At 45.5% G+C, this 27008-nt stretch overlaps 1 protein-coding gene across 1 annotated transcript; it reads right to left on the minus strand.

Moving 5' to 3' along the window:
* Positions 1–2536: 2536 nt before the first annotated feature.
* Positions 2537–18904, minus strand: LOC141141274 (uncharacterized). Its single transcript, XM_073628951.1, has 2 exons — positions 17702–18904; positions 2537–2608 (listed from the first exon to the last, which is right to left on the minus strand). Exons 1-2 carry the CDS (start codon positions 18887–18889, stop codon positions 2537–2539), a joined length of 1260 nt encoding a protein of 419 aa, XP_073485052.1. The 5' UTR covers positions 18890–18904.
* Between the last annotated feature and the right edge of the window lie 8104 nt (positions 18905–27008).

A 27008-nucleotide genomic window follows, 5' to 3' on the forward strand; every position in this document is an offset into this window, starting at 1 on the left:
TAGAAATAAAAAATATCAGCTGCAATTCCATTCAGTGTACTCCTCTTATTCAAGGGGAGTGAGCATCCTGGTTAAGAAAGGGTTGACATTTTCCTGCAGGGATGTCAGTATCGACAGGCTGGGTTGTTTCATTTTTATGTATTGCTTGATAGAGGGTAAGCCATTTGTCATAGTAAATCTGTATATCCCTCCCCCATTTAAGTTGGAGATTCTGTATCAACTGTTGAGATATTTGGAGGACAAGAAAGAGGTCCTGGTCATAGTGGTGGGGGACTTTAATGCAGTGCTGGATAATAGGTTGGATAGGTTCCCGCCTGGTTTCAGTGGGGGAAGAGTGTCGGAGGGCCGATTGGCACAGTTTCTGAGGAGATTGGGTGGTGTGACTTATGGAGAGTTCGCAACCCTAATGATCGACAATACTCCTGCTTTTCAGGGTCTCACCACACCCTCTCCCGAATTGACTTGGCCATAGGTAACCAGGAAGCCCAGCCTTTAATAAGTAGAATTGATTATCGACCAAGAGGGGTATCAGATCACTCACCACTGATAGTAACGATACAGTAATAGCGTGTGATAATAATATTCAGAGAACGTGATCACTAAACCCAGTATGGCTGGAGATAATAGGGAATAGAGATGAAATAGTTGCAAGATTAAGAGAGTTTATTGAACATAACAGGGGTTCTGCATCGGAGGAGGTGATCTGGGACTCCTTAAAAGCATATCTTAGGGGGCTTCTAATCCAACAGATATCAAAGGTAAAAAAGCAAACAAGGGCAAGGGGAGAGTATATTAGAGAGGAGGTTTTGGTGGCAGAGAGAAATTATGTGAGAGACCCAAACCCGGAAAATGGAGAAGGTTGGATAAGGAAGCAGCAGGAATATAACATGGAAAAAATTAGAACGGCCGAAAATAGGAAACTCTTTCAAAGACAAAAGAACTTTGAAGAAGGGGAAAGAGTGGGCCGAATGTTGGCTTTACTGGCTAGAATTAATTCCCCCTCCTCAACAATTCCCATGATTAGGACAATAGACGGGGAATTATCGTCCGATCCCTCGGTAATTGGGGAAACGTTTTTTGATTTTTATAATGATTTATATAAATCACGACATCATCCAATAAAAGTAGAGATGGAGAAATTTTTGGAAGGAATTAAACTTTGTGTTTGTCGGCAGTAGATAGGAATAGACTGGATGCCCCTATAACATTGGAGGAATTAAGACAAGCCATAGCGGAGATGCCCAATCAGAAGTCTCCAGGTCCAGACGGGCTACCCTCTGAAATCTACAAGCAATATGGGGAGGTGCTGGTTCCCGAACTTCTGAAGACATTGAACTGGACAGCTGCAGTCGGTAGCTTACCCTCTTCGATGTCTGAAGCTACTATAGTACTAATCCACAAGGAGGGGAAAGACCAGCTTGACACATCCTCATATAGGCCAATTTCATTGTTGGGCACTGATGTCAAGATTTTGGCGAAGGTCCTGGCAACTAGGCTAAATAGTTGTATCTCCAGCTTGGTGCATCCTGACCAATCTGGGTTTATACATAATAGGTCCACTAGTATAAATATTAGAAGAACTTCTTTGAATCTCCAGACCCCAGTAGAGAACAAGGGTTCCAGAGTGGTCTTGTCCTTGGATATTGCCAAGGCATTTGACACTCTGGAATGGGGGTATCTTTGGTGGGTAATGGGGAAATATGGCTTTGGTCCCTTATTTATTAAATGGCTTAAAATACTATATCAACATCCTAGCGCCAGATTAAAAATTAACAATGCATATTCGGAAAGGTTATCCCTTGAGAGAGGAACAAGACAGGGGTGCCCATTGTCACCCCTGTTATTCGCCTTGGCAATGGAGCCCCTGGCAGGGGTAGTAAGAAACTCACCTGGTTTGCAGGGTTACAAAAGGAGATCGGGCGAAGAAAGAATAGCGCTATATGCCGATGATGTTCTGCTCTTCCTGGGTGATATGGGGCCGTCATTAGTGAAAGTGATCCAACTGGTGGAAGGATTCGGGGGGGGTGTCGGGGTTGATAATCAACTGGGAGAAGTCTATTCTTCTCCCGGTTGATTCGACTGCCGACTCTCTCCCTCAGGGTGTCCCATGTTTTAAAATAATGGAGAAGTTTAGATATCTGGGTATAGTCCTATCCAACAACCCAAACCACTATATTAGAGATAACTTAGTCCCACTGCTGGAGAAATTTAAAAGGAAGAGAGATATTTGGGGTTGACTCCCTCTATCTGTAGCAGGCCGAGCTAACCTGGTCAAAATGATCTGGATGCCACAATTAATGTATATATTCCATAACTCTCCGGTTTGGATCGGAAGAGATTGGTTTGTAAAAATAAACTCCTTTTCGTGAGTTAATATGGAGGAAGGGGCAGGCCAGAATTACCCTACAAACTCTGCAACGCCCTACCAGGGAGGGGGGACTGGCGGTTCCTCACCCATATAAGTATTTTTTGGCTGCCCAACTACAGCACTTGGGAGGTTGTGAACACAAGGGAGAGGTGAATACTAGTGTGAAAATTATGTTATCAGGCAACCCACACAAAACTTTGGTAGAGGCATTGGAGGCTGGGTCTCTCCGATGTGCTCTTCCTACATACAAAATGGTTACAAAAATTTGGCAAGTAGTTAAGAATGAGATGGGATACAAGGGCATTACTAAGTTTTCACCTATATGGCATAATAGGCAGGTACAGGAGCTACAATCCATAGAGAAAAACAGGTTGTGGAAAAGGCATGGTATCGATAGATTGGCCCAGTTGTTTGAAGGTAATACTTTAAAGTCCTTCATTGACTTAGGTCGGGAGTTTGGAATTCCAAAGGAAACATTTTATTGTTATCTTGAGATTCGGCACGCCTTGGATAAACAATCTAGAACCAAGGCATTGATATGGTGTAAAGCACCGCTTCTTAGCAAAGTAGTAAGGACAAATAGCTTTAAGGGCTTAATATCAGCTACGGGCAATTGATGGCCAGTAGGACAAGACTACAAACACTTTCTCACGCCAGGGAGGGGTGGGGGGCCGATGTGGGGGAGTTGACAGATGATCAGTGGGACAGGATCTTACAGTTTGGCCCCCTGGTGTCGGTCTCTCCGTCGCAGCAGGCTTCGCACCTCTTGCTGGTGCACAGAGCTTACTATACCCCTAAGAAGTTCTATAAGTTTGGTCGAAGACCGGATGATAAGTGCCCCAGATGTCTGGAGACGGGTGATCTTATTCATATGATGTGGAGATGCCCGAAATTAGCTAGATACTGGTCTGAGATCCTAAACATTATTGAACGTAGGTTTGGGATTAGATTGGAATCTGAGGCCAAGATCTGTGTGCTGGGTTTAGTTAAACAGAATATTGGGAGTGGTTATGCAGTTATAGCAGTGGTGAGATGTCTATATCAGGCGAGGAAATTGATAGCGCAATCCTGGTTGTCAGCGGTGCCCCCTGCCCCGGAGGAATGGGTTAGAACAATAGATGCCTTGGTGAGAACAGAAAGGACAATCTACATTAGTAGGGGAAGCTATAAGAAGTATGTAGGGATATGGAATTTATGGTTTCAAGGATGAGTAATATGTTAGGAAGCTTCTAAACAATGCTTGTAGGTACTATGTGGTTTTGTGTGTAAGAAAGTGGGATTAGTTGAATTAAGAATTAAACTTAAACTTAAGGATAGATTAATAAGGGTATACTAGGTTCTAGTTTAGGATTTATTTAGTATCTTGGATGGGTTAGAGCGGGGGGGTGGGTTGTAGGGTTACAGGGGAGGGGGGAGGGGTGGGTATAGATAATGGTAATCTAAAGGAAAAGGTGGTTATTTTAATGTTAAGTCTTGGAATTAATGTTTGGAGGGTTTTGGTATCGCTATTTGTATTATGTGATATTGTTGTTTTGTACATGGTATAACTTGAAACTTAATGAAAAGGATTTAAATAAAAAAAAAAAAAAAAGGAGAGAGATGGGAGCTGGCAATTAGCTGACAGCTGAGCGGCCAGCTCAGAGAAGGAAGGGCTGAGCCCAGCCCTGACACATTTAAGCTCATTGTAGCGTTTTAAATCGATTCATTACAATTTTTTCATTTGGTAATGTCATCTTGGGCGAAAGGTTTCACTTTCACTCATTGGGGTTCCGATACAGGACATGGCCAGTTCTGGTATTTTCCGCTATATAAGGCCCAATGATGACGTTGAGCGCTAGCCTCCAATCCCAGATGACGCATGTTATGGGGAAATGCATCAGGTGAAGCTAGTGTCTTTTGAGAAGTCTCTATTAGAGAGAGTGTCACATGTTGGACATGCACTGGGCACTTTATAGTATTGCTTTGTTTTCCATTGATTATATGGCACTTTTCACTTTATTCATGTTTCATTGATTTTAAATATTACAGATTTTTAAAATTGATAGATTTATATAATCTGTAATAGATTTATGAACATTACTTCATACGTTTTGCACATTTCATACATGATTTTTATGTCATAAGGTGAATTGTTTGGGGACAGAGCACTTGTTTTATTTTGTTTACCGTTATTATTTACCTGTGTATAGAGCTTTGGTCTGTTCTTCAACTGCAGCTATTCATCCATCCTACATCACTGTGATCCAGGACTAAAAGTGTTAATACAGAGAAGTGTCTATGCTGGGGAGCATTGAGTACATGCTTTTTCTAATTTAATTTTGTGAGCAGCCAATTTGCATTTGATTTTTAACATTTAAGCTTATAACTCTACAGCACTTAGTGTGTGCTCTTCTTGTTTGTTTGGAGGAGGTTGGCCACTCAGCATGGGCACCATTCAGTGAATGCTTTGCATTTTATGAATGAATGCAAAGTCTTCTCTGATTGGGTGAGGTGGTGGAGAGACAGAATGGAGACGTAGTATTCTCCACTTTGTTAAATCAGAGAACACTGATTAGACAAGGTGGATTGTACATGTATTGCGCCACACTCAGCTCCGATGCACTTTGAGATCTGACTTACATGCCATTTTTTAATAAGTCAGGGGCAGACTGACCATTCGTGCACTCGAGCACGGACCGAGGGCCCCATGCCACTAGGGGGCCCCATCAGAGTGGCCACCCTCACTAAAAGCAGGGACAGTATGTAAAAATCTGTGGTTTTTTTACATCTGTCCCTGAAATGTCCCTTGCCAACAACATTTTGCTGTAAAAAAAAAAAATGAGGCTATAGCTGCCTTGCCTCTGTACTGCCTCCTCAGCCAATGGGAACACAGTGTACACGCCCCCTTCCTCACCGCGGCTCATTTGATTTCAGAGCAGGAGATTGCCGACAGCTGGAGGAGAGGAGAGGAGAGGAGAGGGAGGAGGGGACAGCCTGCAGTGTGGGAAGGGCTGCAACCTGCTGGAAGGTAAGCTTGCTGTGCTAAACTGATTGTATTTTTGTCAGTGGATTACCCTGGTGAGCAGGAGGGAGGGGGAGGATGTGTTTTTCCTCTAGCAGGGCTCCTCCTGTCTATGAAGCTGATCGGAGAAAGATTTTCTGTGTGAGAAGTGCCATGCTTCTAGAGGAAGGATGTTCTGAATTTCTCCCCAATCTCTGCTACACCTCCCTACTCATTACCTGCCCACCAATACACAGACACAGTCCCCTCCTCTCCTGCATTACCACCCAGCATGCCAGGAGATGGGGGCAGCAGTGTGTTTCTTTTTCTGATTTTTGGTTAAAAAGTGCTGGTGTGTGTGTGTGTGTTTATATGCATATATGTATGGTGTGTGTCTGTGTGTATATATGTATACTGTGTGTCTATGTGTATATATGTATACTGTGTGTCTATGTGTATATGTATACTGTGTGTCTATGTGTATATGTATACTTATCAGTGGCGGTGCGTCTATAAGGGGCGCATGGGCACTGCCCCCTCTCTCCTGGCACCTCTCTATCACTATAGATAGATTCATGCATTGCATGAATCTATCTATGGTCGCCGCTGATACCCTCTATTCAGGAGCCCGGCCCCTTTTCGGGCGCCGGGCACCTGAATTACAGCGGCGGTGTCCTGCACGCTCCTCGATATCTTCTTCCATCCTATCAGGCGCCCAATCACAGCGCCTGATGCTTCAGCCAATCAGGTGACAGGTAACAGACCCGAGCACCTGATTGGCTGAGAGGCGGTTCAGTGTTAGCAAAGTGAATTCCTTCGCTTTGCTAACACACAGCTGAGCGAACTGCGAACGCCCGCTGTTCACCTTTTTGGGTGCCTATTATGTGCTTCCCAAAAACACCCCCACCGCTGTAATTCAGGTGCCCGGCGCCCGAAAAGGGGCCGGGCCCCTGAAAAGGGGGTTTCAGCGGCAACCATAGATAGATTCATGCAATGCATGAATCTATCTATGGTGATAGAGAGGGGCAGCGCCCATGCTCCCCTTATGGATGCACCGCCACTGATAGACGCACAGAGACAGGTAAGTGCCGGGCGATGCACACTGGCAGCATTTGATGGGGCACAGTGGTGGCAATTGATGGGCACACTGGCAGCATTTGATGGGAACAGTACCGGCAATTGATGGGCACACTGGCAGCATTTGATGGGGCACGGTAGCAGCAATTGATGGTCACACTGGCAGCAATTGATGGGAACACTGGCAGAAATTGATGGGCACAGTAGCGGCAATTGATGGGCATACTGGCAGCAATTAATGGGCACAGTAGCTGCGTTTGATGGCACAGTGGCTGCATTTGATGGCACAGTGGCTACGTTTGATGGGCACAGTGGCTGCGTTTGATGGGCACAGTGGCTGCGTTTGATGGGCACAGTGGCTGCGTTTGATGGGCACAGTGGCGGCAATTTATGGGTACAATTGATGGCTGCAATTGATTTTTTTTTCAGTTTGTTTGAACCCCCCCAAAAATTTTGAGCACCAGCCGCCACTGGTGTCTATGTGTATATATGTATAATGTGTGTGTGTGTCTATGTGTATGTATACTGTGTGTGTATGCATACTGTATGTTTCATTTGTGCCTACTGCCGCTAAACAGAAGTCGATCTAACAATCCTATGCCCGTGAAAAATCAACTTGTTGCCATTTGGAGGCAGCTGAATGGTGAACTGCTGAGCCCGGCCTCGGATCAGGCAGCAGGGCAGGTCTGAGTGCGTGCCTGTGCGGTTTGGTGAGAGACGATTCGCGCTTTTTCAGACTTGTGGCTTTCAGATCGTTTTCTGCCGTTCAGTTTGTGCTTGTGGGTTTGTATCTGCTCTTCAGTGCGTGCAGTCAGTTCGTATCGCAGTTTTCTGTGCGATCTTGCCCGCTCGTTGCTGTTTTTCAGGTCGCTCTTCACAGGCCTTGCTGTTCTTCAGTGCATTCTGTTACTTCGTTCTGAGCAGCCGACCGTTTTCTAGCCATGTTTCGTATGCGTACTCCTCGTAGAGTTCGTGCTGTGCGGGGGCTTGGTGTTGGGGTCCTGACCTTGACACAAGTCCAGTCCATGAACAGGGTGGGGAGGAGTTCATGGACCAAGAATTGGTTGCTTCAGCGTGACCAGTTCTGTCATATGCCTTTGCTCCGTGAGATCCGTGAGAATAATCCTGATGATTTCAGGAACTTTCTCAGGATGACGGACCCCGTGTTTCACCGTTTGTTGGCTTCGCTGACCCCTTATATTAGCAGGCAGGATACCTGCATGAGGCAAGCCATCACTCCGGAGCAGAGGTTGGTCACTACCCTGTGGTATTTGGCCACAGGTAGAAGCCTGCAGGACCTCAAGTTCTCGACAGGCATCTCCCCCCAGGCTCTTCTTTGTGGACATTTACTGCTTGTGTTTGTTTGAGCTGACCCTGACAGAAATGTGTGGAGTCCAGAAAATGTCGTGATTGTGTAACCTTATACAAAGCACTGTTGGCTGTTATTTACTAAATGCAAAGACACTTTTCACTACAAGTGCACTTGCAAATGTATATGTAAAGCGCTGCGTAAATTGACAGCGCTATATAAGTACCTGAAATAAATAATAATAAATAAATAACTGCACTCAAACTGCACTTGTAGTGCAAAGAGGATTTGCCCTTAGGAAATAACCCCCATTTTCTCATAAAACAACAATTACATCACCCCAAAAGTGTTGTAGCGTTGAGACAATAATCCACACATTCTTGATGAGCAATCTTTTTAATACCTGCACAATCACATGTGCATTTACCAAAGGTTTTTCTGACAAACCAACATGTTTATTGTATAACAATTTTTGTGGTGGCATTATCCAAAATCAAAATGTGCATTTTATAGAAAACAGGCCTGTGTAAAACCCACAAGAAAGACACAAATCTTGATCTTACAAAGTTCACATTTGGTAGAACTTGAAGGCAATATCAGACATGAGTATTTAGGAACTGTGTTTGATATTGCGTTCAGATGGGGGGAAATCACCCCTGGAAAAGCCAAATTTGGAAGATGCACACAAATTTCACAATGTCAACATGTGCTAGCTGCCATCACGGGGGATCAAGGGACGTGTTTTGGGGGAGAAAGCCCTTCCTCACCGCTACTTTATTATTGAGGAAGGGGTTGCACCCCCAAAACGCATCCATTGATCTCCCGTGATGGCAGATAGCACATGTTGACACACTGTGTGCATCCTCCAAATTTGGCTTTTTGAAAAATCACAAAAACATTTCGCACATTGTAGCACACAAAAGAAGAAAGTGATTTGGAGGGCCTTTAAACTCGCCCCAAAACATCAATGATGTTTTTATATTTTGGAATAACATCATTGATGTTTTGCTTGATGATTTCCAATTGTAAATTACACCCCATGATCTCCCCGATCACGATCTGGGCACTTTCTGATGTGAAAGGATCTTCATCCACAACCTCACGATCACCTAAAAAGAGAGGAACCCAAAATAAATTAGGTCTAAAAAATATGCCGCCATCCATCTCTTATCTGAGCCTGTGGTCGCAGACACTCACCTGTTGTGGTGACTAGTTCCACCACGTCTTCTTCCTCCTGCTCATCTTGTGTTGGGTGGATTTCCCCTTCTTCCAGAGGGGGGGGGGGTCTCTGGTCTCCTCGGATGAGGGGTGTCCTCCGAGTCTTTTCTCCCCTATGTAAAATAAAAATGGTATAATTAGCACACAGATATTTGATGGCAGAACTAGAAAGATGAAACAATGCTTGGAAGTGGGGTACAATTATCTATTTTAGCAGAGTTCCAAGATGTAGCATTTTCAGTGTCCTTTGTCAAGCTGCAATACTTTACCTGTTTGGTACAAGCTTCACAGATGGAGACCCCCCTATAGTATACACTGGAGCACCTGTGTGGCCCCCCTAATAAAAATGGTGTTCTGGGGTCCCACACTAGTGCTCCAGTGTCCAGATGTGAAAACAGCTGCTCAGTGTCCTCTCCTTACACAGAATCTAGTTTGCATTTAATTCTAGTAACAAAGCCATCTACACAACCCAATTCTTTGAAGACAAGTATAGGGCCTCAAAATGGTGGCCAAATGCATATGGCCTAAACAATGGTATTTTATAGTCCGAAATAAAAATTTGTGATCCGAACGAATAATGTGCCCATGAACATGAAAGTTGCCATTTTAAACTGTACAACAGTTCCTAAAAGCACATGGAGCAGCACGAACGTAATAAACACAAGAACAATAGGAACACAGCACAACTACTTACTTTTTTGCAGCACTCTCCGGATCTTTCTGTACTGCTCATGTTCTCGTAATTTCAGGTCCGACCACCGCTTCCTGAGTTGATCTTTCGATCGTCGTACCCTGAATTTCCGGTGCAGACTCCTGACCACTTTCGCCATGATCTTGGCCTTTCGGACATTGGGGTTGGGGTAAGGCCCATACTTTCCATCATAGTCGGCCTTCTTCAGGATGTCCACCATCTCCAACATCTCCCCAAAGGACATATTTGAGTCCTTTAATCTCCTTCTGGATTGGGACGTTTCAGGCTCCGGCCTTTCCTCCTCCTCCTCCTCGTTGCTGTACTTAGCACGATCCTGCTGTCTATCCGCCATGTGCTCTTCCTCTACTGCGCCGAACGAAAAGGGGCGGGGAATAGAATAGAAAGAACGTCAGGGGCGGGCGGAGTTATACGCATGCGCAGTGTGTATAAATCGTAACGCGCGCGTCTTACGTACGATCTGTGAGCGGAGGAAGGAGCATCGGAGACGCCGATCGTGCTAACGAAGGTAGAATCTAAACTTGGGCCTATACTGCTTCGAAATTAAAGCCTATATTGTAACAAGATTAGGGGAGTTTGGCCTGACATTAGGGTTTGTCTTGTGTTGTGTCTTGCAGAGAAAATGGATGGGTTCAACGACCACAATTTCCTGCCCCTGTTCATAAACAAGTACAGGGAGCTGCCCTGTCTGTGGCAGGTGAGACACCCCCACTATAACCACAAACAAAAGAGGCAGGCAGTGCTGGAGAAACTGCTGGAGTTGGTGACGCCGGTGGTCCCCACAGCAACCATCCCTTATTTAAAAGCTAAAATTGGTGGCCTGAGGAGCACATATCTTAGGGAGCACAAGAAGGTCACAGATTCCCAGAGGTCCGGAGCTGCAGCAGATGACATTTATGTCCCCAGGCTGTGGTACTATGAGAGACTGCGATTTCTGTCAGACCACACTGAAGTCAGGGAATCCCTCTCTACTCTTCCTTCCACTCTTCCTTCCATCCCAGCTGAGGCTTCTGATGTCCAACCTGGGCCTTCCAGCCAGGAAGAAGTGGAGGAGCCCAGCTGGAGTCAGGTATAGCATTCTTCTACAGATTTCTGGGCAATAAAGAAATGATGTTTACTATAGATGTTATTATTGATCATTAATTGCTGATTAAAAAAAGTGTTTTACATATCAATAGACAGTAGTGGGCACCCAAAATTGGGACAAGAATGAAAAATGCTGGGCTCAGAAGGATAGTCTGTTATATTTGTTAACATTCAATTTGCAGCAGTCAGGAGGTGAAAATTGTGTGTGATTGATGTAAAAAAAACTAAAACTATGTCCCTTTTTCATACACAGGAAGACCTCAGCCAGGAGGAGGCTGTGGAATGTGGCAGTCAGGAGGAGGCGGGGATTAGTGTCAGCCAGGAGGAGGCGGGGATTAGTGGCAGCCAGGAGGAGGCGGGGCTAAGTGCCAGCCAAGAGAAGCCTGGGACAAGTCGCAGCCTGACTGAGTCTCAGGTTCCTCCCCTCCACCTGCCATACAAAAGGGCCAGGAAGGCCACTCCCAGTCCTGTGCAGGATTCAGCATACAGGCTGATCCAGGAGGCTTCTGCGTCCCTCAGAGCCTTCCCCAGTCCTGAAGAGGCCTTTGCCTGCATGGCTGCCACCAAATTGCAGGGCATGCAGGAGGGCCAACGCAAGATCTCTGAGGACCTGATTTATAAAGTCCTACGTAAGGGGGAGAGTGGGGAACTGACACACAAGACGGATGTCATTGAGATCGACGATGCTCCTCCTCCTCCTGCTGCCACAACTCCACCACCACAGCCAAAGGCTGGAAGGAGGCGTGGAAGGAAGACCAAAGAGTGATTGCCCTGGGTTCAGTCTGGTCTGACAAAAGCTGCAGTCTCTCGTATGACCACAGCCTGGGGACACAGATGTCATCTGCTGCTTTCCGGATCTCTGGGACTTCTGGACCAGACTGCCCTCCCTTTGATATGGACTCCTCAGGCCACCAATTTTGCTTTTAAATAATTGATGTCTGCCCTGGGGGTCCAAGGCTTCGCCCACTTCTGCAGTTTCTCCAGCGTTGCCTCCCTCTTTGTTTATAGTTGTGACCCCTTAATAAAATATTTTTAGGTAAATTCTACTCTCCTGTGTGTGTTTTCATCCAAAAAAGACAGTTTGTTGGTGACGATTCAGGTACATTTCTAACATAAAATGTGAAATTAACAAGAGACAACAACAACAAACAATCTCCTACAGATTAAATAGAACAACATATCAATGGTTTTGTGGGAACTTGTCACAAAAAACACACAAACATTTTCGGGAGTACAAATCAAAATCACCAAAAAAAAAAATTAAAAAAGAGAAACACAAAAAAAGATTCTACATTAAAGTCAAAAAAATAAAAAAAATATGTTGTCAGATGTGAGAAATCAAAATATATTGAGGGAATCCCGATAAATAGTAACGAAAGAAGTTTGTGAGAAGTGTGTGTGAATATGAGCAGCAAAACTACTTAATTCTTGTCACATTATAAAGAAGAAGAGAGTGCGCTGTATTAAACCATTTTGAACATTGCAGCGTGACGAAAGTGCTGTATCCATTACGAACGCTAAGTTTACCAGAACGAGCTGTCCCGTGTCGGAATTTCTTCTGAGCATGCGTGGCACTTTGTGCCTCGGAACAGGCCACACACGGTCGGAATTGACGCGATCGGATTTTGTTGTCGGAAAATTTTATCTCCTGCTGTCCAACTTTGTATGTCGGAAAATCCGATGGAAAATGTCCGATGGAGCCCACACACGGTCGGAATTTCCGACAACACGCTCTGATCGGACAATGTCCATCGGAAAATCCGACCGTGTGTACGGGGCATAAGACTCACTTGCGCAGTTCAGAGCCTGCAACAAGTGGATTTTTTTTTCTAATTTAAAGGCCTTTTTCTGCCAGCTGCCTGCCACAGCAAGCACTAAGGTGTAAAGGTGTGTGTAAGGGGACACTGATAGAAGGTGACACACTGGGGGGGCTCTGCCATAAGGTAGGACTCTGCGGACTGTGATGTATAGGGAGAATGTTTGGACTTTGGTGTAAGGGAGGACTCTGATGTGAGCGTGGCACTCATCCTGACTGCTGTACTCTATATGTTGTTTTGTTTGTTACTTACTCCTGGCATGACGGCTACCTGTAAGCCTGGGGGCCCCATAATCTTCTATTGGCCGGGGGCCCCATGAGTTGTCAGTCCGCCCCTGAAGAAAGTTTTATGTTATAAATACTTCAGATTTTTATCATATCATGAATCACTAAGCATTAGAATCTGGCAATTTCCCTATTACCCATGCATGTAAAATATATAACTTGTGTTTTGCAGATATTCCGAAACAGGACATGCGAGATCAATGAAGAATGACACACTGGGGTTGATTTACTAAAGGCAAATAGACTGTTCACTTTTGAAAGGGAAGTTGCACCCTGCAAGTGCAGTTGCTCCACAGCTTAGTAAATGAGGGGGAACTCTGCTGACTTCGATCATCCAATCATGTGCAAAGCAAAAATGCATTTTTTTTAACTTTTCCTTGCATGTGATTGGGTATTCTTTGTAAAGGGAAGCTTCACGCCAAACCAAAAAGAAAAGAACTTCAGACTTTACTGATACCAGGGAAACTCCAACATTTAAAATCACAAAAACTTTATTAGATATAAAATTGCAAAAATTAAAAATACCATGGGATAACAATCCTTAGTATAAAGTTACATCTCTCATAGTAGTAATATATAGCATGAATAATTCACCACATAATTTCAAAATAGTCCAGGAAAAAGAAACACAATTTTGCATAGATGCTTTCTCAGGGCCTTTTTCATATGTTCAAGAGAGAGTGGCCTATCTTTTGAAAATACATATTAATTATGGAAATATTATAATAATACAAATATTCATTTGAAATCAAGGACAATATATAATCGATCATGCAGACTTACGTCACCCTTGAAGTAAAAACAAGGGCAGCATCCAACAACAGCCAGATAAGGTCAACGATTATTATTGTTAACAGCCAGATTTGGCTGTTAACAATAATAATTGCAAGGAGAATCGTGCAATTCTGCCCACGATGCCAAAAACACTCAGGTGTGAACAGGGCCTTAGTTAAAATAAAAAAACTCTACAACTCAACTAGACAATTAATATCTACTCCAACATCTGGACCTCTGTTCAGGTGGCCCCCTTGTCTTTGCTACCAGGGCCCCTTTAAAAAATTAAAAGGACATCCTACGCTACTGCCTGTTGGTAAGCAGTTTATAAAAGCTGAAAATAATTCCATCCACCTTCTTTGATGTAATGAGTACAAATTCTAAATTAGATCAGGACAATGGTGTCTCTGATGGCATTTGACCAAAAGAGGCTGTGACGAACGCGGGTGTCAGATCCCTGCCCTCCTCGCTAACTTGCAACGAAGGACTGGCCAACCTCACACCACGCTGTCACTTGCGTAACAATGCCACTCTCAGCTGTGCCCAGCACAAAGATTTTCCAGCTTGCGGGACCACAATCTAGGTGCGAGCAGCCTGAGAGTGATTGTCACTGGGCTAATTACACAATTAACACTTTAACTGCCACCACCCCCGTTTAAAAGACCGAGCCGGGGGAGACTCGTAATTTTAGCAATACCAATTATAATTTTAGAATAAGCGTCTGCCACACACACTGCCACCACAGAAAGGTCTGCTCAGAGTCTTACTCTACAACAGTAGTGCCCTTCAAGAGGCAGGTTCGTATAGCTTGCATTAAGAGCTTTAGAGACAAGGTTAACACTTTTCAACATAAGGGTTTATTATGAAAAGGTCAAAGTTGATGCAAATAAAACATTTACAGAAAAAAGATGTTTCAAAAGATAAAGACAATATACAGCCACAGAGCAATAAGGTAGAATTTGGAAGGAAGAATACTTGCAATTAATGTCTGAGGGTTGATCAGAGTTCGATCGATGAGCTAGGTAATCGGTTCTCGACTTGGCAGATGTTTCTTCTTGGATGGTAAAAGGAGAACTGCCCATTGTCTTGGCATCTCCTCTTTTCTGTCAAATCAAAGGGGGTGTTGACAGCGACCAGTGACCAATCGTCTGGTCATCTTGTTTAGGGGTTGGTTGCTGGGAGGTGTCTACACTTATGACCACGTCCCAGGTAGATTTTGTCATACATATTCATATATCTGCATCTATAGTGTTCACAGACTCCAAATATCCATATTATTATTCAACGTGAGATTTCCTTCAAAACAAGTCTAAACATGCCATATCTATAATGTATAGCCGGCTTAGGAGTAATAAGTGGTCCCAGGGGTTTCCCATATGACCTGACATAGGGGTGTCTGGACTTGAAATGTTACATATTATCTGAGGAAACTAAATATGTCCATAATATGGCTGTGCTATTAATAAGTCGGAAGTTATGAAACATGCTGAGATTTCATACTTATTCCACGGTTTTAAGTTGGATGTGTATTCAGACAATTTACAACCGGGGCCTGTTAGGTCTCTGAATGGAGAGGGTGACAGTTTTACGACAGGCCTGAACACTCTGTCCTTTCAACACGCAGTTTTTTTACTGACCTAGCCTGGTTCTGTTTTTTCTGTTGAGATAACCTTTTCTGTTGAATTTAAAAAGCTTTGAATTCCTAAGACACGGGAGGAGGGAGGAGGGAGTTCAGATTTCTCTGTAATGTTACATGGTTAGCCAAACTGTCATGGCTACTTCCACACAAGATGGCAGCTAGCTACAGCTTTTCATGTCCCGTACGTGATATCGTTACACCTCCCCCTTAGGTGGTTGCATGGGAGGGAACTACAATTTCCCTCCTGACGCAACCGACTCCTGCGGGCTCGGCTTGTTGTGACAGCCCATCAGCATTGCCATGGGCGCTGCCTTTCTTATGCTGGATGGTGAAATCATATTGCTGCAGAATTAGGCTCCACCGAAGTAGTTTGCCATTCTCCCCAGCAACATGGTTTAGCCAGCTCAAGGGATTGTGATCCGTGATCACATTGAAGTGCCGTCCATAAAGGTACGTTTGTAACTTCTGGAGAGCCCACACGATCGCAAGACACTCCTTTTCGATCATGGCATATTCTACTTCCCTGGGAAGCAGCTTCCTGCTCAGGTAGAGGATGGGATGCTCCTCTCCGGCCTCGTCCACCTAGCTCAGGACTGCACCCAATCCATAGGCAGAGGCATCCGTCTGCACTAGGAAATGTGAAGTCTGGAGCCTGCAGCACAGGTGCGGTGGCCAGTGCCTCCTTCAAGGCCTGAAATGCCTGCTCACATTCTGGTGTCCAAGACACCACTTTGGGCAGTTTCTTTTTGGTTAGGTCAGTCAGAGGTTTGGCCAGGCTACTATAGTTACATACAAACTTCCTATAGTAGCCAGCGGTCCCCAAGAAAGACATTACCTGCTTTTTGGTTTGGGGGGTAGGCCAGGCCAGGATAGCCTCAACCTTCCCTGTCTCGGGTTTCAGGGTACCTCCTCCTACCTGGTGTCCCAAGCACTGCACATCAGTCATGCCAATCTGACACTTACTGAGTTTGACAGTCAGATTGGCAGCTATCAGTTGGTCCGAAACCTGTGACAGGTGCACCAGGTGTTCTTCACAGACAGGGCCAATCACTCCATGGCTTCTTGAGCCGGCCATTTCACAAGGTTCCACCCCTCCTCGTAGGTCATCCCTGGTCCCTTGAGAAGTGGCTGGCGCATTCTCAACCCCAACTAGCATTGCCTTACATGCAGACAAGCCACATGGGGTGGTGAAGGCTGACTCGTCCTGAGCCTTCCGTGTTAGGGGGGTTGGTCCACGCCCCCTGCTCAGGTCAATGATGGTGAGACAGCGGGCACCTACTAGCTGCTCCGACCCCTCATGGTTCCTGGGCATGGGGAAGGCCACAACAATGGGGCTGGCGTTCAGCTCTTCAAGGGCTCCTGGAAGCCTGGTTGTCTGATCCCTTTTGGGGGCCAGGACTACCAGTGGTGCCCAGACTGTCCGAGCTCCCTGAATGACCCCTAACTGCATAATTTCCTCAGTCACCTTTGCCCCGCCTGTCTGCGCCTCCTGCAAGGCAAGGTGGGCTGCAAGGGTGAGGGGAGGATACACCCGGCCGCCCACCTTGTGGACACCATGGGGTGCCCTCCCAGGGTTTCCCATGACCCAAACACGGCATGCTGTAAGCACTGCCAGCATCATGGGTGCCTGGAGAGGAAGGAAAGATGAGTGGGACTGAAGGCCTAAGACCACTCCCTGAGTGTCAGCTATCACTTCTAGCAGGGCACCTAACGCTTTCCGTTCAGGTATACGGTCTCTGCTAATGACAGGCGCTGTACTGGGACATTGTGTGAACATCAAGCTAGGCCACAAACCATTGTGTTTCACTCCAGCCCTGGCCTTCCTAATTTCACCTGGACCTTCACAGACCATATCAGGTGACACCTTCAACACATTCCCCTTAGGCTGACTGAACACAGTGAGCAACTGTTTAACCCTTTCAGTCTCCAGGCCTCCTGCCTGTAGACCAGTACAGCCTCTCTGCCCACTGTCCCTGTCACGCTTTTATTTATTTTTCTCAGCAGGGGAGCTAACAGCTGGCCTGCTGAACACTGCAAAGCCTTTGTCTCTCAGCAGTGCTGGCTGAGGCGTGGGACTACAAGTACCAACCAGCTGTCCTGTGACACACAAGGACAACTGCTGGGGTGTAGTCAAGGCAGAATACTCTGGGTCAGAGTCAGGAATGGGGCCACCTGGGCCACTCCTGGGCTCTGCCTCCAGAGACTCTATCTTCTCCACCCTCCCAGCATTGTGGGTGACCTCCAACAAAGACATAACATCATTACATTCAGTAATTACATTCTTAACATCAGCTACACAAGCATTTGATATTGGCACATGCAAGGGGGCCTCCTCTCCTTCTGTAGGTGAAGAAGACCCCTGTACCTCCACTCCACCCTCCCCCTCCCTCTGTCCATCCACAGGTTGCCCAGATATTACCCCAACATCTGTAAACAGTACCTTGGTAGGTCCAGAGAGTTCCGTGGGAGCATCCTGGGTGCTTTTAGCAGGGGTATAGTAAGAAACAAGGGTACCTAAATCAGCGCCCAACAACACCGCAGTGGGGATCTCCTCCGAGACTCCCACTTCTCTCATCCCACTTCCGGCACCCCAATCAATGAAAACATAGGCACGGGGTACTCCTGAGCGGGTCCCCCCGACTCCGGTGAGGGTAAAAAACTTTCCAGGGATGATGTCCCTTCTTTCTATCACCTCTGGTCTGACCAAAGTGACTTCAGCTCCTGTGTCACGGAAACCAGTAACGATCCGGTGGCCCACGGTGACTGGCTGCAAGTTGGCGGTGGTTACCCGAGTTTTCCTGCGGACGAACAGCACGGAAGAAGGGTTGCTGGCCGGATGGCCAGGTGATGTCGTCTTCTTCTGCTCAAGGCACTGCGTCCTGAGATGTCCGGCTTCCCCACAGTTGTAGCATTTGCGTTTGTCAGTTAGGAAGGCCTTGGCTCCAGGAACTGCAGGTTCCGACCGCTGAGGAACTTGGTTGGTAGGCGGAGGAGGGGTTGCCGTGTGTGATTTCCCTCCTTTCCAGCCATTTGGAGGAGCCTTGCGATGGTCAGATATCCGAGAGTGGATATAGGTATCTGCCAGTTCTGCTGCTGCTTTGGCAGAGGTTGGCTTTCGCTCCAGCACAAACTGTCTGACGTCGGTAGGACAGATGTGCAAAAGTTGATCTTCAATCATAAGATCTTCCAGGGATTCAAAAGAATCGGCTTTCAAGCCTTTAGTCCACTGCCGGAATGTGGTACGTAAGCGACCTACCACATCCATGTATGAGTCCCCAGGCCCTTTTTGCAAGGACCTAAAACGCTTCCGGTACACTTCCGGGGTTAGCTGAAACTTTTGGATGATTGCAGCCTTTAGGGCCTCATAATCGTCGCACTGCTGATCTGACAGTTCGACATAAGCATCCAGGGCCTTGCCTCGTAGCCCTGGCGTCAGGTACCGGGCCCATTGTGCTGGGGGCAGATGGTACTGACGGCAAGTTTTTTCAAACGACAGTATATACACGTCAATGTCACTGTCCTTTTCCATAACTGGAAATTTGGCTGCCGGGATCACTGGCAGAGAGGCATCCCTGTGCTCTAGGGATCCGAGGTTCTGAGCTTGTCGCTGCTGCTGGAGCCTAGCCATCTCCAATTCGTGCCGACGATCAGCCTCCCTCTCAGCCTGGCGTTCTGCTGCCTCTCGCTCAGCCCTGCGCTCTTCTCGCTCAGCCTGGCGTTCCAGAAACTGCAGGTGCACCACAGGATCCGTCTCCCTGAGGTTTTGTAGAGTTACTTGCATTTAAGGAGAGTCTATGATGGTTTCAGGCAATCTGATGCTGGCCTGCTCTTGTGGTGGCTTGGAGGTAACAATCCGTGGTATTTCAGTGTCAGTCTCTGCTTGCCCATCTGGTGAGGCCACCTCTGAACCACTGGCCTCTGGAGTAGCGGAAACCCTTTCTGGTCCAGTTTCCCCCAGGTTCTGGTCTGCACGGATATCAAACTCCTGTAAGGCATGTATCAAGCCTTCACGATTTTTGCCACCGCCGTCAATTCCTCTTCCTGTGCACTCAACAGCCAGTTCATTCTTGCTCATCTTTTTATATGCTGATAACCCAGACATTTTGCAAGCAAAAAAGATAGAACAGAAAGAAGAGATAGGAAGAAGGTGTAGGAAGGAGCTGTTGCTGTATGTCTCTCTTGAACAAAAAATTAAATCAAAAAAATATGCACCAGCTTGTCTCTAAGGACTGTTTCCACAAAGGTTACAATCCTTCAGTGCAGAGCTAATTCCTAACAATGCACTGAATGCTCTCAATGAGAAACTATCCCGCTACGCTGCCAGCCAATATGTGATGAACGCAGGTGTCAGATCCCTGCCCTCCTCGCTAACTTGCAACGAAGGACCGGCCAACCTCAACACCACGCTGTCACTTACGTAACAATGCCACTCTCAGCTGCGCCCAGCACAAAGATTTTCCAGCTTCACAATCTAGGTGCGAGCAGCCTGAGAGTGATTGTCACTGGGCTAATTACACAATTAACCCTTTAACTGCCACCACCCCCGTTTAAAAGACCGAGCCGGGGGAGACTCGTAATTTTAGCAATACCAATTATAATTTTAGAATAAGCGTCTGCCACACACACTGCCACCACAGACAGGTCTGCTCAGAGTCTTCCACTACAACAGTAGCGCCCTTCAAGAGGCAGGTTCGTATAGCTTGCATTAAGAGCTTTAGAGACAAGGTTAACACTTTTCAACATAAGGGTTTATTATGAAAAGGTCAAAGTTGATGCAAATAAAACATTTACAGAAAAAAGATGTTTCAAAAGATACAGACAATATACCGCCACAGAGCAATAAGGTAGAATTGGGAAGGAAGAATACTTGCAATTAATGTCCGAGGGTTGATCACAGTTCGATCGATGAGCTAGATAATCGGTTCTCGACTTGGCAGATGTTTCTTCTTGGATGGTAAAAGGAGAACTGCCCATTGTCTTGGCATCTCCTCTTTTCTGTCAAATCAAAGGGGGTGTTGACAGCGACCAGTGACCAATCGTCTGGTCATCTTGTTTAGGGGTTGGTTGCTGGGACGTGTCTACACTTATGACCACGTCCCAGGTAGATTTTGTCATACATATTCATATATCTGCATCTATAGTGTTTACAGACTCCAAATATCCATATTATTATTCAACTTGAGATTTCCTTCAAAACAAGTCTAAACATGCCATATCTATAATGTATAGCCGGCTTAGGAGGAATAAGTGGTCCCAGGGGTTTCCCATATGACCTGACATAGGGGTGTCTGGACTTGAAATGTTACATATTATCTGAGGAAACTAAATATGTCCATAATATGGCTGTGCTATTAATAAGTCGGAAGTTATGAAACATGCTGAGATTTCATACTTATTCCACGGTTTTAAGTTGGATGTGTATTCAGACAATTTACAACCGGGGCCTGTTAGGTCTCTGAATGGAGAGGGTGACAGTTTTACGACAGGCCTGAACACTCTGTCCTTTCAACACGCAGTTTTTTTACTGACCTAGCCTGGTTCTGTTTTCTCTGTTGAGATAACCTTTTCTGTTGAACTTAAAAAGCTTTGAATTCCTAAGACACGGGAGGAGGGAGGAGGGAGTTCAGATTTCTCTGTAATGTTACATGGTTAGCCAAACTGTCATGGCTACTTCCACACAAGATGGCAGCTAGCTACAGCTTTTCATGTCCCGTACGTGATATCGTTACAGAGGCCTGGACAGGTTCTCACAAGTTGGTCCTCCTGAGTAGCTAATAGGGATTCAGTCACTTTTAAAAAATCTTACAGGTAAATGACGGTTACAAGCATATCTAAAATCAAATCCAGTTTAGGTGCCCTGCTGGGTAGCTCATAGTCTGTCATTTTTTAAAACCTTGCTTGATAAAAGCCAGTTATGAGTATGTATAAAACCAAGACCAGTTTAGTGAACGTTTTGCTATTATTGCATCTTTCTAAAGACTCACTTTCCTAAACTATAACCTTAGATCCAGAAATTACGTTTCTAGATATTAACCTTGCTGTCCTCATGGAATGCGGATGTTATGCAAATAATTGAATCTTTGCACCAATATTTTTACATCACATGCCCTCATGTCAACTTTGGTTTGATTTATATCATGACAATATATGATGACAACTAGACAATCCTCTCTTCTTCCCCTCCTAAAACCCTACCCCTAAGAATATATCCTCCCACATATAGTTATGTGGTTACTCTATAATGTTCTGTGTTGTTTTGTAAAGCAAAGAACTGTTCCAAAACTTTGAATAAAGAGATATTTGACCTAAACTGTAAAGCCTTTTAATTTTGTTATTTTACTATTGAAAAGTTATTCTGTATTATTTTTGTACTGCAATATATTGTGTACTGTTCATAACTACAGTGCTTTTTACAATTGTTTTAAAGTCTTAGCTTATTTGTCATTTCATCTTGCTTACTATACCTATTACATTGTTGAGTTTGTCTCAACAATGTTAGTAGACTACCTCTTCCCCTGTTGTTAAAATAGTGTGTCTTTCTTTTACTACTCATTTCTTCTACATCTTCTTCTACATTATTTTGGAGATTTACATCACTAATTGCTAAAATGTAAGGCAAACTTTGTAAGGCAAAGGAAAATGAATGATTTAGAAAAGCCTTTATTATTTCCAACCAGTAATGTAACAACTTTGTTAGTACTGCAGGCATACATATTGGACAAAACGATTATTGTGTTTCTACACTGCATGAAAGTCATTTCATTTGAAGGGTGTTATAAGCAGTCACAGTACAGAAGCATACCTTATGCAGTGCCCAGGGGTGTATCATGAAATCAGTGGGCCTGTTTGCAAGATCAAAAATGGGCCCTAGTTTTCTAGAGAGAAAAAACAATGCTTGAAGAGAGTGTGGCAGGGAGGGGGGTTATTTGCTTATGAGGGAGAGGCGGGGGGGTTATTTGTTTAGGGTGGAGAGGCAGGGAGGGGATTGTTATTGAGGTGCAGAGGCAGGGAAGGGTTTTTTGTTGTGGGTGGAGAGGCAGGGAGGGGGGTTATTTGTTTAGGATGGAGAGGTGGGGAGGGGGGTTATTTGTTTAGGATGGAGAGGTGGGGAGGGGGGTTATTTGTTTAGGGTGGAGAGGCAGGGAGGGGGTTATTTGTTTAGGGTGGAGATGCAGGGAGGGGGGTTATTGTTGAGGTAGAGAGGTGGGGAGGGGTTATTTGTTTAGGGTGGTGAGGCAGGGAGGGGATTTCTTTAGGATGGAGAGGCAGGAGGGGGATATTTGTTTAGCGTGGAGAGGTGAGGCTATTTGTTTAGGGCGGGGAGGCAGGGAGGGTTTTTTTTTTTAGGGTGGAGAGGCGGGGAGGGGGGTTATTTGTTTAGGGTGGAAAGACGGGGGGGTTATTGTTTGGAGTGCAGAGGCAAGGAGGAGGGTTATTTGTTTAGGGTGGAGAGACGGGGAAGGGGATTATTGTTTAAAGTGGAGAGGCAGGGAGCCGGTTATTTGTTTAGGGAGAAGAGACAGGGAGGGGGGTTATTGTTTAGGGTGGAGAAGCAGGGAGGGGGGTTATTTGTTTAGGGTGGAGAGGGATTATTTGTTTAGGGCGGAGAGAAGGAGAGGGGGTTATTTGTTTAGGGTGGAAAGGCAGGGAGGGGGTTATTTGTTTTGGGTGGAGAGCCAGGGAGGGGGGTTATTGTTTAGGGTGGAGAGGCGAGAGGGGGTTATTTGTTTAGAAATATCTAACATGTACCAAATAAACATGTGAAGAGAAAAAATATGTAAATATATATCACCATGTCTGACATGTACTCAGTAAACATGTGGAAAGAAAAAATGTCAACATTGAACAGTGAAAAAAACACCAATTAATGATCAAAGTGTCTATAGTGAAATATGGAACAGCAAATAATGGGAGTCCATATGACAAATAGTGTAAGGGTATCTTCTCCAGTAGGAGGGTAACAGTAGACACCGGAAGGCGTGTAGATGCTCAAATGAAAGGGCAACAGTAGACACCAAAGGCATACAGATGTTCAGTGGAAGTAAATGGATACCTTTACCGGATCCGTAGGACGCACATACCTTATAGCAGTGCGTCAAATAGGCATGGGGAGAATCTCCCGTGATGTCCAGCCGGACAGTGTCTTGTAGGCCACGAGCCCCGATGGAAGATGGTGGTCACAGGCAGAAGTTGGGCAACTGCCACTCACGTTCTCCGATCCCAGAGCGGAATAATCCAGAGGTGGCGATTTAATATGAAGTCATGGAAAAAGAAAAAAGGAAGCTCCACAAGGTGCAGGTCAAAAATTGGGATTTATTATATAAACACCATACATGGTTAAAAAGTGATCACAAGCAGATAAAAAATGGCAATGTGGGAAGCTGAAAATACTACCCCTACGTGTTTCGACTAAACAGTCTTCAACACCTATCGTTGTTGCGGTGTGTCAGTCTGACACATCGCAACTCCGATCTAGGTAAAGAGTCTCTGACAGTGTCCAATCACGGGTGATCACGATGTAAACAGGAAGAGCCATTAATCAGCTTTTCCTCACTCGCGTCTGACAGTGGCGAGTAGAGGAGAGCCGATCGGCTGCTCTCCTGACAGGGGGGTCTGTGCTGATTGTTTATCAGTGCAGCCCTACCTCGGATGTCTGCCCAGGACCACCAGGATGCCGCCATGTCCACCAGGGATGGCCACCACACTGGACCACCAGGTATGCCACCCTAGACCACCAGGGAAATGCCAATCAGTGCCCAGGCAGCTGCCAATCAGTGCCCATGAAAAATGCCTGCCAGTGCCAGTGATGCCTATCAGTGAAATCCAGTGCCAGCCATCAGTGCCCAGCAATGCCACTTTTCAGTGCCCATCAATGCCACCTATCAGTGCCCAGCAGTGCCGTCTATCAGTGCCACCCATAAGTACCCATCAGTGCAGCCATTCAGTGCCCATCAGTGTCACCTACCAGTGCCCGCCAGTGCCGCCTATCAATGCCACCTATCAGTGCTGCCTATCAGTGCCCATCAGTGCCACCTATCAGTGCCCATTGTCAGTCCCTATCAGTGCCACCTCATCGGTGCCACCTCATCGGTGCCACCTCATTGGTGCAGTGCCTATCAGTGAAGGAGAAAACTTACATATTTACAACATTTTATAACAAAAACAAAGAAAAATTTTTTTTTTCAAAATTTTCAGTCTTTTTTTATTTGTTTAGCAAAAAATAAAAACCGCAGAGGTGATCAAATATCACCAAAAGAAAGCTCTATTTGTGGGAACAAAATGATAAAAATTTAGTTTGGGTACAGTGTAGCATGACTGCGCAATTGTCGTTTAAAAAGTGACAGCACTGAAGGCTGAAAATTGGCCTGGGCAGGAAGGTGCAAAAGTGCCCTGTATTGAAGTGGTTAAGGGTGAAGTGGTGGGGAGGGGGTATTTGTTTACGGTGGAGAGGTGGGGAGGGGGTTATTGTTTAGGGTGCAGAGGCAGAGAGGGGGGTTATTTGTTTAGGGTGGAGAGACGGGAGGGGTTATTGTTAAGGGTGGAGAGGCAGGGAGGGAGGTAATGTGTTTAGGGTGGAGAGGTGGGGAGGGGGTTATTTATTTAGGGTGGAGAGACAGGGAGGGGGGTTATTTGTTTAGGGTGGAGAGGCGGGGTGGGGGTTATTGTTGAGGTGAAGAAGCGGGGGGGGGGGGGTTATTTGTTTAGGGTGAAGAGGTGGGGTTGTTATTTGTTTGGAGTGGAGAGGGAGGGAAGGTGACTATTTTTTTAGGGTGGAAAGACAGGGAGGGGGGTTTATTGTTTAGGCTCCTTTCACACTGCTGCGACTTGAAAGTCGTGAGATGTTTCAGGGAATGCCTGTGTAAACTTGAGGTCTATGGACCTCAACACGCATTGAAGTCGGACCAAAGTAGTGCAGGGACTACTTTGAAGTCGCACAGATATGAATGGTTATCATTGGGAATCATGGGGTACGACTTGTCCAAAGTTGCACAAGTGTGACAGGGGCCTTAGAATGCAGAGGCAAGGAGGGGGTTATTTGTTTAGGGTGGAGAGACAGGGAGGGGGTTATTGTTGAGGTGGAGAGACAGGGAGGGGGGGTTATTCTTTGAAGTCGAGAGGCGGATAGGGGGGTTATTTGTTGAGGTGCAGAGGCAGGGAGGGGGATATTTGTTTAGGGTGGAGAGGCATGGAGGGGGGTTATTGTTGAGGCGGAAAGGCAGGGAGGGGGTTATTTGTTTAGGGTGAATAGACAGGGAAGGGGTTATTTGTTCAGGGTGATCAGACAGGGAGGGGGTTATTGTTTAGGGTGGATAGATGGGGAGGGGGGTTATTTCTTTAGGGTGGGGAGGGGGGGTTATTTGTTTAGGATGAAGAGGTGGGGAGGGGGTTATTTGTTTTGGATGAAGAGGTGGGGAGGGGGGTAATTGTTTAGGGTGGAGAGGCAGGGAGGGGGTTATTGTTGAAGTGGCGAGGCAGGAGGGTTATTTGTTTAGGGGGGAGAGACAGGGAGGGGGTTATTTGTTTAGGGGGGAGAGACAGGGAGGGGGTTATTTGTTTAGGGGGGAGAGACAGGGAGGGGGTTATTTGTTTAGGGTGGAGAGGCGGGAAGTGGCGCCTGTTATGTATCATCAATGGGTGCGGTGTCTGTTGGAGCACAGTGCCTCCCCCCTCGGGGGCCCGTGTCCAGTGAACATCCTTCACCCATGGATGATGTGCCTCTGGCAGTGCCTGATGTCTGATAATAGCTTCATAGGTTGTGCCTCTTTAATGTTTTAATTAGTAGTTACACAATACAATGGGTCTGATTCCACAAGTTTATTATAATTAGATGTAGAAAGCAAGTTAAAATATTGAGTTGATCCTGCAGGTGTGGAAAGCATATCTGTATAGAAAATTTCAGGTTCTGCAGGTGCAGATAGCAAAGACATATCTGATTTATTGAAATTCGTTAAATACTGATTTTGTAGATACTGGTAATCTATATATTTCTTGGCTTGCAATTACAGAACCTGAACAAGTCCAAGTAGATATATACTAATATCCACGTATAACAAAAAAGTTTACTATTGGCCTTAGATCCCACTCAGTAAGATATTCAAAATAGAACAGGATAATTAAGGCCTGCAAAAGCAAATGTGTCAAAAGATGTCTATATTAAAGTCACAAATATTTTAGAACCATTTTGTTTTAACATTGTGAGGCCCGGAGTTTTGTAAATATCCCATAAATATGTATTTATGTAGAAAAAAAAGGGGAAGATATATAAATCCTATTCATCCAGAGGAAACAGCGCTAATAAGAAGTCTCATTTGTATACAAAAGTACCGTGCTCTAATACAGGGGTCCCCACCAGCTGCATGGCTGTGTTTGCAGGCTACGGTGGGAAGCTGCATCTGGTGGCAGGATAGTGACAGGCTGCATCTCGTGACACAAATTAATCTTGTATGTGAGGTGCAATTTCATATCAATGGCTCTCTAAGATGTTTGCAATGGAAACAAATCCATGTTGGTCAGTTGGTCCTCAGCCCACCATAAAGCAGTTCATCATTTAAGAAATAATGCAGCATTAAACCTCCAGATATTACGTAATTAGAAACACATCTCTAGTTCCAGCTGCCACATTAATTGTATATACAGTAAAGCGTCCATAATTTTAACCTTCAGAATCCACAAATTAATGGCTCTTTCAGTGTATACAGTATCTCACAAAAGTGAGTACACCCCTCACATTTTTGTAAATATTTTAT

The sequence above is a fragment of the Aquarana catesbeiana genome, linkage group LG04 (genome assembly GCF_042186555.1).
Source record: "Aquarana catesbeiana isolate 2022-GZ linkage group LG04, ASM4218655v1, whole genome shotgun sequence".
NCBI lineage: Eukaryota > Metazoa > Chordata > Amphibia > Anura > Ranidae > Aquarana > Aquarana catesbeiana.